We start from the raw sequence: 13,578 nt of genomic DNA, 5'->3' as shown, positions 1-13,578 counted from the left end.
GCATTGCATCCGAATACAATCCATTTTTCACGCAAGCCCCAATCACTTCTATGGAGTCAAGGCTGTATGAAAAACACAGAATATAGAATATGCTGTGATTTTTCCTGAACGCGGAGATGATGCATTAAAAAAGACGATCCTGTGCACAGACCCTTTGAAATGAATGGGTCAGGATTCAGTCCACAAGCTACGCGTTCACAACACGTATTGAACCCTGACAGAAAACTCGCTCATGAGAAAGAGGCCTTTTCTTATTTATTCAACATCATGCCTTTAAAGGTCTATATTGTAATAGCAAGGCCTCTTGCACACGGCCCTATGGCTTTTTCAGCATTTTGCGGTCCGCAAAAAACGGATCCACAAAAAATACAGATGACGTCCGTGTGCATTCCGTTTTTTGCGGAACGGAACAGCTGGCCTCTGAAAGTACTATCCTTGTCCGTTATGTGGATAATAATAGGACATGTTCTATCTTTGAACAAAATGGAAATACGGAAGGCATACGGAGTACCTTCTGTTTTTTTTGCAGATCCATTGAAATTAATGGTTCCGTATACGGTCTGTATACAGAACACCAAAAAAAGCGGAACGTTAACGGAGAAAAAAAGACTTGCGTGAAAGAGGCCTAAGTCTACTGGCTGCTGTAGAGGTGGTCTTGGGTTCAAATCCCCACATTTCAGTATTATATTTATTTAATATCATGCCTGCAAAGGTCTATATTGTAATAGTAAGTCTCCTGCCTGCTGTAGAGGTGGTCTGGGGTTCAAATCCCCACATTTCAGTATTATATTTATTTAATATCATGCCTGCAAAGGTCTATATTGTAATAGTAAGTCTCCTGCCTGCTGTAGAGGTGGTCTGGGGTTCAAATCCCCACATTTCAGTATTATATTTATTTAACATCCTGCCTGCAAAGGTCTATATTGTAATAGTAAGTCTACTGCCTGCTTTAGAGGTGGTCTGGGGTTCAAATCCCCACATTTCAGTATTATATTTATTTAATATCATGCCTGCAAAGGTCTATATTGTAATAGTAAGTCTACTGCCTGCTGTAGAGGTGGTCTGGGGTTCAAATCCCCACATTTCAGTATTATATTTATTTAATATCATGCCTGCAAAGGTCTATATTGTACTAGTAAGTCTACTGCCTGCTGTAGAGGTGGTCTGGGGTTCAAATCCCCACATTTCAGTATTATATTTATTTAATATCATGCCTGCACAGGTCTATATTGTAATAGTAAGTCTACTGCCTGCTTTAGAGGTGGTCTGGGGTTCAAATCCTCACATTTCAGTATTATATTTATTTAATATCATGCCTGCAAAGGTCTATATTGTATTAGTAGGCCTACTGCCTGCTGTAGAGGTGGTCTGGGGTTCAAATCCCCACATTTCAGTATTATATTTATTTAATATCATGCCTGCAAAGGTCTATATTGTACTAGTAAGTCTACTGCCTGCTTTAGAGGTGGTCTGGGGCTCAAATCCCCACATTTCAGTATTATATTTATTTAATATCATGCCTGCAAAGGTCTATATTGTATTAGTAGGCCTACTGCCTGCTGTAGAGGTGGTCTGGGGTTCAAATCCCCACATTTCAGTATTATATTTATTTAATATCATGCCTGCAAAGGTCTATATTGTACTAGTAAGTCTATTGCCTGCTTTAGAGGTGGTCTGGGGTTCAAATCCCCACATTTCAGTATTACCGGTATATTTATTTAATATCATGCCTGCAAAGGTCTATATTGTATTAGTAGGCCTACTGCCTGCTGTAGAGGTAGTCTGGGGTTCAAATCCCCACTTCATTAATATTCACTGTACTAAAGTGAATACTATTGAGACTGCAGACATGCCAGGGGCCGTGCAGTATATACACACATATGACAGAAGCAATTCACATTGGCAGACACATGAAAGATGTCTGCTTATATTGTGAAACTTTGATTTCAGTTCCCTAATGCAGCATACGGATGGTTTTGCATGCAAGTTCAGTTTTGTCTGCCATTGCGTTCAGGGTGTGCGTTTTTTCCATGCAGATGCAATCAGTTTTGATGTGTTTTTTACGCGTGAAGAAAAACTGAAGAATACCTTCTCCTACAACCAAGAATCAACATCTCCTCCATCCCATCAGTGATACATGCATTGCATCTTGGTGGCTTTTTTTTTTCTTTTCTTGCAGCCCCATTCATTTCTATGGGCTGCGTGAAAAACCCACCATATAGAACATGCTGCAATTTTTTCTGAATGCAGAGATGATGCATCATCTATCAAGATGATTTATTTCTTACACTATGCCTACTATGTCAATGGAATGGATATCAATGGTAAGATCTATTGCAGCAATACCAGTGCTGTCATCAGGGGTGGACTTCCCGGTGGGCCGATACCCAGGGGGCCGCCTGAGCCATCCTCACAGCCACCAGCCAGGTAAGTAATAATCTGGCGCTCCCTTCCTGACCTCTGAATTCAGCTGTACTCACATTCTGAGGCAACTGAAGTAGAGGGACAGAAAGTGGCAGCTGGTGCTTGCAATCGCAATATGGTATTTGTGGCCCTGCCTACTTGTGTTGGCCCTGCCTTTAGGCCTACCTACAACATGGGGACATTTTTAGGGGGTCTTTTATTATACTGAAATACTTAGGTGTGTTTCAGGCGCAGATTACAGCGCAATGGTTAGCTGTGCCACAATCTGCGACTTTTCTCCGCTTACACCAGGTCTAAAATTGTGGGTGTGGCGTCAACGGTCCGACAGACTCTTCTCATTCATCATTTTCTACGCCGTGTTTAGGCATAGAAAAAGGTAGCTTGGAAGCTGTCTGACATTTAGACTTACACTGGATGCACCGAAGTTATGGAGATGCCTGTGCCTCTTCATAACTTCGGCGGATCCACTGCCAGCGCAGGGGCTTTATTAAGAACGGCGTCTAAAATCCCTTATTTTTTATTTTTTTCCAGGGCTGCTTTAAATTCCGTAGCGGCAGGACCTCGCCAGTAAACACACACAATAATGATCACTTAGGCGAGGCCCGGGCCATAATGGATGACAGACACAGCAGACAGACTCAGGCCTGAAATTCAAGTCAGAGTCCAACTTCTGTGTGGGCCTCATTTTGCGGCCTGTGTTCCCTCCAGTAGTAGGGGCGATACAGTGACGTCATTGTCCAGCCTGAGTGCTCTCCTGCCCAGCTCAGGAAGCATGATTATATCACTGCGTTGCGCCTGCTGCTGGGGAGAGCGTTATGTGGTGCATTCATGGTGGGGCTCCGGGCTAGCATGACTAATGAGAATGGGGCACTAAGGGGGTATACAGTGCCCAAGCGGCATACTGCAAAGTAAAGTAAGCATTTCCTTTCCATATTTTTTACATGACTGAGCGGGTGGGGGCTTTGTAGGGGAACTTGGTTGTTTTTAACTGGCCGCAGGATGGCGGGTTGCAGGGAAGTTTCTTGGGGGAAGGGAGCCATTTTAAAAATTTGCTATGGGGCCTTGCTTTTTCTAGTTAAACCCCTGACGTCATTTAATGTTGTGAAATTAAAGCTTACGTCCCCTTTTACAGTTTATGTAGAAGAAAAAGCTACATAAGAAGTCGAGTGACTTTAGAAATACAATGGATTACTTATCTTGCACTGATCCTCAGCTACAGCCTATGATTATTTTATAGCGCAGAGTAGCATCTACAGTACTTTAAATTGTGACTGGAAACAGTCAATAAGCATGACTGTTCAGGCGCATCCCTGCGGGTTCATATTGTACCTCTATGTTTTATTCTCCAACGGCTGCTAAATGACAGCACTTACTGGAGGCACCACACGGCAGCAGAGGAAAGCATCTATGGCACTATAATAAAGAACTCCATACACCATCGTAATGCAGCATGCTTAGTTTATAATCCATAGAGTTTAATACCTGAATTTCTTTCCAAAACATTTTTTCTCTGTCATAAAATCCTTTGAAATCTTGGTACTGTCGCAGTAATTCAATGGGAGGTTGTGATCCATATCGATCGAGCTTTGGCATATTTAAATCATCCACAAATATGATGACTCTCTTGTTCCCAGGAGCGCCTGTATGAAACAGATCAAGCAGTATTAGGTATAGTCTGATTATGTCTAGTTAACCCTTTAGAAAAAAATGTCAGCTTTCTACAGAAACAAGAATGGAATAGGTCAAGTGTGCTGCCTCCCCCTATACCACATACTATAAAAAGTTTATGCATTACATAAGGCTTAGCTGCAATTGAAGGTTTTCAACCAGTTACAGAACTAATATCATATACACCTCATTGGCTTTTTAATTTGAATCTCACTAAGCAAACCTGTCCTGTAGCGCCACCAAGTGGCCCAGCAAGGTATATACACTAAATGAACATTAGAATTAGAGATGTGCGAAGTACTGAAAAATGTAATTTGACTGCTTCTCAAAATTTTACCCCCAAATTTTTTTTAGTTAGTAGTGGGTGCAATGACAGGGAACGACAATTTCACCCCTCAGATGCCGTGTTCACAGCTGATCGCGGCATTTGACAATATTACAGTGAATAAAAAAAAATAAAAATCATACTTATCCTCATCCATTTCATCGTAAAGAGCCAGCCGCCGCCATCTTGATTAAAGATCTAGTGCAAAATCTTGCGAGGCCCATGATGATATCATCACGTCGCCCAGTGTTGGTAACGTCACAAGTCACCGCGCACGGGATTTTGTGCAAGATCTTCGATCCAGATGGTGGCATCCGGCTCTTCACGCTCAAAAGGATGAGGTAAGTATGATTTTTTTGGCCGCCATTCAAGGGAAATCGATGCATTACCACGAAGCACAAGGAAATTCGACTTCGCAGTGAATCGCATTTTCCCCGAATTTGCTCAACACTAATTAGAATCTAGTTATGTTTCCTAATGTAACACCTATGAACAAAAAATAAAGCTGATGAACTAGACCTCACCGAAATATACCTAACTTTGAGGTTTCATGGTATTTCATATGCAAAAATATACAAGTAAATAACAGACCTAACCAAGAAATGAAAGACAGATATTTGTTTTCAATAATCGGATAAATGAGCAGCCAGTGACAACTCATAAGGATTTATTACAATAACAAAAAAACATATACTGTACAATGCAGTATATCAATTTTAGTGGAGGCAAGCCAGAAACAGAAATCTACTGTTTGCCAGCTAGGAGCTGTCACAGATTCCTAGTATAATTCACTCTAGTTTTCTGGCGTAAGTATTGCTAAATTTATCAGGCCACATAGGCCCTGCCATTCCCCGTTTTACAAAAGGGGAAAAATGAAAAATTTATTTTTACAAGATGTGCCTTGTGCAAAAATCTGTGACATTTTTACACCAAAAAACTGGTGTTAAAACATTAAAGGGGTAGTCCGGGTTCAGAGCTGAACCCAAACATAACCTAATTTTCAGCCCTCAGGTTCCTCTAACATAAGCGTCAGAGCATTTAATGCTCCGATGCTCTGCCTTGCCCTGTCCTGAATCCCGCAGGGCAAGGGCTGTTTGTTTATATTTTTACACTGCTAGGCAGAGGCTTCCGCCTAGCAGTGTTGTCAGTGATGTCATCAGCACTAATGGGCGGGCTAATCCCGCCCATCAGTGCTGGTGACATCACTGGGCTCACTGGTAGGTGGAAGCCTTCGCCTAGCTTACCCTATGGAGAGCCCGTTACATCACAGGATCTCCAGAAATAAGTATTTGCCCTGCGTGATTCAGTGCAGGGCAAATGAGAGCATTGGAGTATGAAACGGTCCGATGCTCATATCAGGGGGGGCTGCCTGGGTAAAAATGGGGAGTTGAACCCGGAAAACCCCTTTAACAGATAACCGCCATTGACTTAGAACTGCGGCAGTCAAAAGAAATCCATCCTGTAATTTTGTGGACTACAGCTGAGACTCAAAACTTACAAAATCATTCAGTAGCACCACACAAAGCCTCAGTGATATCTTGGTCCATTGACATCTGTCGAATATACAATTATAGGTTCATGTAGACATAAATGGGCATGTATGGAATCTGCAGATCTTGCATTTTTACATGTTAGGCGCTTACTTTCAGAAAATTTAGGGTTGAAGGTATAATGTGATTTTTTTAAATTTAAAGGGAACCTGTCACCGGGATTTTGTGTATAGAGCTGAGGACATGGGTTGCTAGATGGCCGCTAGCACATCCGCAATACCCAGTCCCCATAGCTCTGTGTGCTTTTATTGTGTAAAAAAAAAACGATTTGATACATATGCAAATTAACCTGAGATGAGTCCTGTACGTGAGATGAGTCAGGGACAGGACTCATCTCAGGTTAATCTGCATATGTATCAAATCGTTTTTTTGACACAATAAAAGCACACAGAGCTATGGGGACTGGGTATTGCAGATGTGCTAGCGGCCATCTATCAACCCATGTCCTCAGCTCTGTACACAAAATCCCAGTGACAGGTTCCCTTTAAGAATTCAAGCTTTATTTATGTTTGTGTAATGTATGAAAAGTCTCCAGGCGGAGAAAGGGTTAAAGATTATATACCCAGGATGGTCTTCCGCTTCTTTTCCAATTTTGACTCTATTATTTCCTGTGTCCGTGCAGAGGAAGTCTGTGCTGAGAAGTTTATATAGACAGAAACATAGCCGGCGTCTTCTTGTATTCTGTTTAGCAATTCTCGAGCTACAACAGACTAAAATGACACAAAAAACAACAAAAAAATCATTTATACATACAGGTGAATCACCTAATACACGAATCATGAAGTCTTTCATTGCATTTATTTATTGGGCAGTCCTCTGCCAATTGTATATTAATTAGGCCTCGTTCACACTTCGGTGTTTGGTCAGTGATTTCCATCAGTAATTTGTGAGCCAAAACCAGGAGTCAAGCCTACACAGAGATAAGGTATAAGGGAAAGATCTGCACCTGTTCTGTGTTTAGAGCTGCACCTGGTTTTAGCTCACAAATCACTGATGGAAATCACTGACCAAACACTGAAGTGTGAACAAGGCGTTAGGCGGTGGTCTGCAATCTGTGGCTCCTCAGCTTTTTTGCAATATTAAACTCCCAGTCAGTGGCATACATAGAGAAGTAAAGGCCCCATAGCAAGGATCAAACCAGGCCCCCCAAACAGTACAGAAGGGGTTCTGCCCTTTTCAATGACACTTGGGCCATTTGTCCACTGCCTCAGCATGGGTATATGTAAAAATACACCCCAAAACACATTGCCCAACTTCTCCTGAGTACGGCGATACCACATGTGTGACACTTTTTTGCAGCCTAGGTGCGTAAAGGGGCCGAAAGTCTAATGAGTACCTTTTAGGAGGGCATTTTTAGGCATTTGGATTCCAGACTTCTTCTTACGCTTTAGGGCCCCTAAAATTCCAGGGCAGTATAGATACCCCACATGTGACCCCATTTTGGAAAGAAGACACCCCAAGTTAGGCTGCTTTCACACTAGCGTTCGGGTTTCCGTTCGTGAGCTCCGTTTGAAGGAGCTCACGAGCGGACCCGAACGCAGCCGTCCAGCCCTGATGCAGTCTGAATGGAGGCGGATCCGCTCAGACTGCATCAGTCTGGCGGCGTTCAGCCTCCGCTCCGCTCGCCTCCGCACGGACAGGCGGACAGCTGAACGCTGCTTGCAGCGTTCGGGTGTCCGCCTGGCCGTGCGGAGGCGTGCGGATCCGTCCAGACTTACAATGTAAGTCAATGGGGACGGATCCGTTTGAAGATGCCACAATGTGGCTCAATCTTCAAGCGGATCCGTCCCCCATTGACTTTACATTGAAAGTCTGGACGGATCCGTCCCAGGCTATTTTCACACAGCTTTTTTTTTAGCTAATATAATGCAGACGGATCCGTTCTGAACGGAGCCTCCGTCTGAATTATTATGGGCGGATCCGTTCAGAACGGATCCGCCCGAACGCTAGTGTGAAAGTAGCCTTATTCCGTGAGGGGCATGGCGAGTTCATAGAAGATTTTTTTTTGGCACAAGTTAGCGGAAAATTTTTTTGTTTGTATTTTTCTCACAAAGTCTCCCTTTCCGCTAACTTGTGACAAAAAGTTCAATCTTTCATGGACTCAATATGCCCCTCAGCGAATCCCTTGGGGTGTCTACTTTCCGAAATGGGGTCATTTGTGGGGTATTTATACTGCCCTGACATTTTAGGGGCCCTAAAGCGCAAGAAGAAGTCTGGAATATAAATGTCAAATAAATTTACGCATTTGGATTCCGTGAGGGGTATGGTGAGTTCATGTGAGATTTTATTTTTTGTCACAAGTTAGTGGAATATAAGACTTTGTAAGAAAAAAAAAAAAACACAATTTCCGCTAACTTGTGCCCAAAAAAAAATTTAAAATTCTGTCACTGCGGTGGGGCGGACTGAACGCAAGTGTGCGCACAAGATCAGGCCTGATTGGGCGAACACTGCGTTTTTTGTAGAGCCTATAGAACACGTCCTATGAAAAGGCATTTTCTATATAGTTCTGGCAATGTGCGGATCCGCAAAATGCGGAAAGCACATTGCAGGTGTCCGTGTTTTGCGGATCCGTGGATCCGCATAACACATACGGACATCTGAATGGAGCCTTACAGGGGGGTGATCAATGACAGAGGGGTGATCAGGGAGTCTATATGGGGTGATCATCCCCCTGTATGACTCCATTCAGACGTCCGTATGTGTTTTGTGGATCCGCGGATCTGGGGATCCGCAAAGCACATACGGACGTCTGAATGGAGCCTTACAGGGGGGTGATCAATGACAGGGGGGTGATCAGGGAGTGTATATGGGATGATCACTCCCCTGTAAGGCTCCATTCAGACGTCCGTATGTGTTTTGCGGATCCGTGGATCCGCAAAACACATACGGGTGATCAGGGTCAGGTGATCAGGGAGTCTATATGGGGTGATCAGGGGTTAATAAGTGACAGGGGGGGTGTAGTGTAGTGTGGTAATTGCCAGAGCTGCCTGTGTCCTCTGGTGGTCTATCCAAGCAAAAGGGACCACCAGAAGACCAGGTAGCAGGTATATTAGACGCTGTTATCAAAACAGCGTCTAATATACCTGTCAGGGGTTAAAAAAATCGCATCTACAGCCTGCCAGCGAATGATCGCCGCTGCCAGGCTGTAGATGTACTTGTTTACCTCCGGTTCCTGTGAACGCGCGCTCCTGTGTGCGCGCGTTCACAGGTAATCTCGCCTTTCGCGAGATGACGCGCCGGCGCGTCCAGGAGGAATATCAGGGCCGCTGCCAGGACGCAATCCTGCGTGCGGCGGTCCTGAGGCGGTTAAAGGCAGCAATTTTGCCAGATGTGGCTGTACTCAAAGGAATCTTGCACATATTGCATATTTGTATGCAGAAAATCCATGTGAAAACAGAAATAAAAAAGGAGATAAAAACCACAAATAAATCTGCGCTATTTATCACAGTTTTTGTGTGGTTTTTATGCAGTTTTTGGTGCAGATTTTAACAACCCCATTGAAGTCTCAGGGAAAACCACTCTACAGAAGATGCAGAACCACACAAACAACTGACATGACGCAGATTTTAAAAGCCTCATGGCAGGTCAATTTCCGTGCATATAAAATATGCAATGTGTACATGAGATTTGGAAAATGTCTTTCACTTTGCTGGTAATATATTATGTTGCAGTTTTTCGGCATGAAAATCCATAAAGATAAACTGCATAATCCGTATCATGCGTATGTATCCTTAGGGCTCATGTACACAATGGTATGTATTTTGCAAAAAATATCGATGACATCCGTTTTTTTTTTTTGCCTTTTTACACAGGCCAATCATCTGGCAGATTAAGGGGGATGTGTGTTTGTATGAATGATCGATCCGGCTAATCTTCCTGTGTGAAAGGTGCCAGCAATCGCCTAATAAACGTACAAATGCTGGCATTGAAAATCATCATTCCCGTGAAGCAGATCGTTCTGTCTAAACAGCGATCTGCTGCCACAATGATTTCCTATGGGGACGAGCGGTCACTATATCAATCGCTTGTCCGCATACAGTGGAGGTGATTACTGCATGTAAATACAGTCCTCATCCATGCTGGTGAATAAGGAATACAAGCAAGAACTGCTTTATCTCCTGCAGAATGTCATGGAGAATGGAGAATTTATCAGCTGCAATGAAATAAGGAATTGGCATTCACAATGCCTGTAATGTGCCAATATTTCTACCATGTGATCTTATAGTTTAGGCACCAGAAGGTATTATTTACCATAGAATAAAAAGGTAGCAGGCACACTCATAAATGGGATAAATATAATGGTCTTTATTTAGTTAAAATACTAAAATTGGGTAAATGTGTTAGGAAAAGAGGTGAGTGTGGTGGTCTGGACACTTGGTACAGGTGTCAGATGGGGGGTGGCTGGTATTAGGTGATCTAGGGATAAATCCGTGGGGAACAAGAGGTAGAGCCTTTTGTGGCTGGCTCAAATAAGTGGGATAGCTTTCCCAGTGTTTGTGAAAAAATAGTGGTGTGAGATAAAAGGATAAAAATAAAAGATAAAAAATGAAAAAAAAAAATGAAAAATGGGATAAAATGGAAAAAATGTGTAGTCTTATATGGTGTAGTTCGTCATCAGGTAGTCCCAAGGTAGCGCTAGAGATAAAAATTTAAAATGATGGAAAGGTACTATACATTAGGTATATATCATAATGTCCCATAAGTAGCGCTTAAAATATTGTGGGGTCTTGTATTCCTGGAAAAATTATGTATGGTTCCTGTGGGGGAATTGGTGCTCTGGACCTCGGTGCGGCGTCCCGCACTGTCTTGGGTACAGAGATCACTTACCCGCCACGTGGAGATGTCTTCCTTCAGTGCTCCGACCAGTTGTTGCTTGCAGTTGGCTTCCTCGGCTGTCGGCGTCCCTCGTGGTCTCTAGGCGCGCGCGCCCTTTTACTTAGGTATATGTTGTCAGCGTGACCTGGTGTTGGTCACGTGATCGGGATCTGCCGGGCCGGTTTAGAAAATAGTAAGCGCAGCAAGGGGAGCGCTATTGTTGGTGTCTGTTACCACAGCTCCGTTGGCAAAAATCCTCCGTGCTCCTTAAACGCGTTTCGGGACTATACTTGGTCCCTTCATCAGTAAGTGGAGGACTTGCGGCATCTGACTAGAATTTATTGGCTGGCCCGTTTTGAGTTAATTGATTGATTTAGGGTGCAGCCCATCATTTAGGGTTAATTGGAAAGTGGATTGTTCGTTACTTAATTGAGATGTTTATTTCGTTCTAGAACATCAGGTTTTGGTCATGTGGGACCAGGAATATGGTCAAATAGAAGATATTGAAGTTGATAATCAGGGTAAAAATTGATCTTAGTGATTGGCTAAAGGGTTCGGGTGGGATGTAATATTGGGATAGGATATATATTTTTTGAAATGGGATGATAATGCTTGGGATAAAGTGTTTGGTTTAGTGAAAATTGGTTGCAAGGTGCTGGCAATCTTGGAGTACAATTGTATCCAGTGTGTATGTTGTATGTGGTATCCTGGTGGGGATGAGACTAATGTATGTATTTTGAGTTTAGTATGGGTATATGTGTGTGCCTGTATTTCTGTGTGTGTATATGTAGTGGATATTGTGGTTGATATTTTTGGGGTATGGATGTGTCTAGTCTGTGTGTTGTATTTAGTGTGGGTATGTGTGTGTATTAGTGTGTCTGTGTGTACGTATATGTGACGGATATTGTGGCACATGGTGGTGTATCCGAATTGATAAGTTGGTCTCAGCTTTCATTTGTACATTTTGTGGGTGATGGGTACATGTTGTTCATTTGTCCCATGTGTATTGAGATGGGGCGTGAGTTCGCTAGTTGCTCCACGTCTGGGTGGCATGCGTGAATCGTACAACACTGGTCCGTAGTAATAGACCCAGCGTTGACTGGACAGGTGCCCCCAGACTGTGGGACAAGGCGTATCGCCAACATTCAATCCACCCATTGGGATATTTATAGTGGTCTTGTATTGGGCTTCTATTAGTGTTGGTCCAGGCGGTCTGTAGTTTGGTATACAGGTCTGGGGTATAAGGGACTGTCATATATTGAGATGGGACAGACTCGCTGGTTGCTCCACATTTGAGTGGCAGGTAGGGGCAGTAAACTACTGATTCGTAGGACAATAGGCCCAGTGTTGATTGGACGGGGGTCCTCGGACCGTGGGGCGGGGGGCGTGATGTTGCATGAATCCACCTATTGGGATGGATTCATGCAATGGATTCATTTACCAGTTACCACAATGTACAGTTCACCAGCACATTTTGCATTATATTAATAATCAATATAGTACACCTTAATGACAACATTCAATTTTACACCATATTTTCATTTATTCTAACATTAATAATGTGCTATAAACCAAGGCGGATCTGAGAAATCCGGCTGTGCTTTTGGATGCAGCCTTGATAGGATCTTGTCAGGCTATGACTAATGTAGTTTATAGGGCGGGTACATATCCAGCGCTTATGGTGGGGGTGATTAATGCATGGAATACTTTGGTAGGGTAAGGGACGATGAAACGCAGAATGCGACCTGGTCTCCTGTTATACCTCTGTGGAGGAACCCTGCGTTACCGGAACTAAATGGTCTGCCAGATTTTGAATTCTGGCCGCGGAGAGGCATTGAATATCTCACATAATTGTATGACAGTTTTTTTTTTAAAACCTTCACTGCCCTACAGGCTGATTATAATCTACCACGAACATCCCTCTTTAGGTTCTTCCAACTGAGGCATGCTTGTGGGTCCCAATTTGGGTCGTGCGCTTTGCGGCTAGAACATGAGGAGGTCGAAAAAATTGCCAGATGGGTGGATCATAGTAAAATGGTTTCCTCCTTCTACGGGATGCTTGTATCCTATCAGCCCTCACCTATGATAAAAGCCTTTCTCAAATGGAAAGCAGATATTCAGGCGCTAGACTCGCATCATGAAAGGGAGATGGCCTCCATGTGGAGGTCGGCGGTGATTTGTACACGGGATCAGCTGATTCAGGCCAAAGGGCTACACAGAGTATACTTGACCCCGGTGTGGTTGGCTCGTATGCATAGGCTTTCATCGGACATCTGCACTAGGTGTGGTACTGGGAGAGGGACTTTGATACACATGATCTGGGAATGCCCGGTTATTGCAGACTTCTGGGAAGAGGTACACAAATATCTTAACTCTAGGTTGGGATTTCCGGCGGTTGTGGCCCCGGAGATCAGTCTATTAGGCCTTGTTAATGACGTTATTCCAACTAAATACACGAGAATTTTGTATAGCTATTTTAGGCTAGCGTGTAATGGAAAATATTTTTTTCTTATTATCCTCCTCTAAAACCTAGGTGTGTGTTAGAGGGCAAAAAATATGGTCCTAAAACCAGCGATTGTCTGAAGCAGAGAGAAGATACCAGGACCACAGAGAGGAGAAGCATGGGGGGAGGGGGGGCGCCAAAATGTAGCTTCGCTTGTGTTGGCAAAAGTCCTTGCACCGGCCCTGTGTATAGGCTATTATTGTTTTATGCTAGGCAGGGGCGTCATTAGGTCAAAACATTCGGGCGTGGAGCCCCGAATGTTTTGTCCAGTGCCCCGAATGTTTATGCTGGCA

General features: G+C 43.5%; 1 protein-coding gene across 1 annotated transcript in view; it reads right to left on the bottom strand.

The window, feature by feature from the left end:
* DNAH6 (dynein axonemal heavy chain 6) overlaps nucleotides 1-13,578 on the bottom strand; it is a 363,279-nt gene that overhangs the window by 230,816 nt on the left and 118,885 nt on the right. Inside the window, exons 39-40 of the mRNA XM_044304479.1 lie at nucleotides 6,530-6,677; nucleotides 3,907-4,064 (exon numbers count right to left, since the gene is read on the bottom strand). Coding sequence (XP_044160414.1) covers nucleotides 3,907-4,064; nucleotides 6,530-6,677 — 306 coding nt within the window. The remainder of the gene's footprint in view (nucleotides 1-3,906; nucleotides 4,065-6,529; nucleotides 6,678-13,578) is intronic.

Source organism: Bufo gargarizans, chromosome 1 (genome assembly GCF_014858855.1).
Source record: "Bufo gargarizans isolate SCDJY-AF-19 chromosome 1, ASM1485885v1, whole genome shotgun sequence".
Taxonomy (NCBI): domain Eukaryota; kingdom Metazoa; phylum Chordata; class Amphibia; order Anura; family Bufonidae; genus Bufo; species Bufo gargarizans.
Note: the sequence above shows the minus strand (reverse complement) of the source record. Positions and strands in the feature narration are given on the sequence as shown.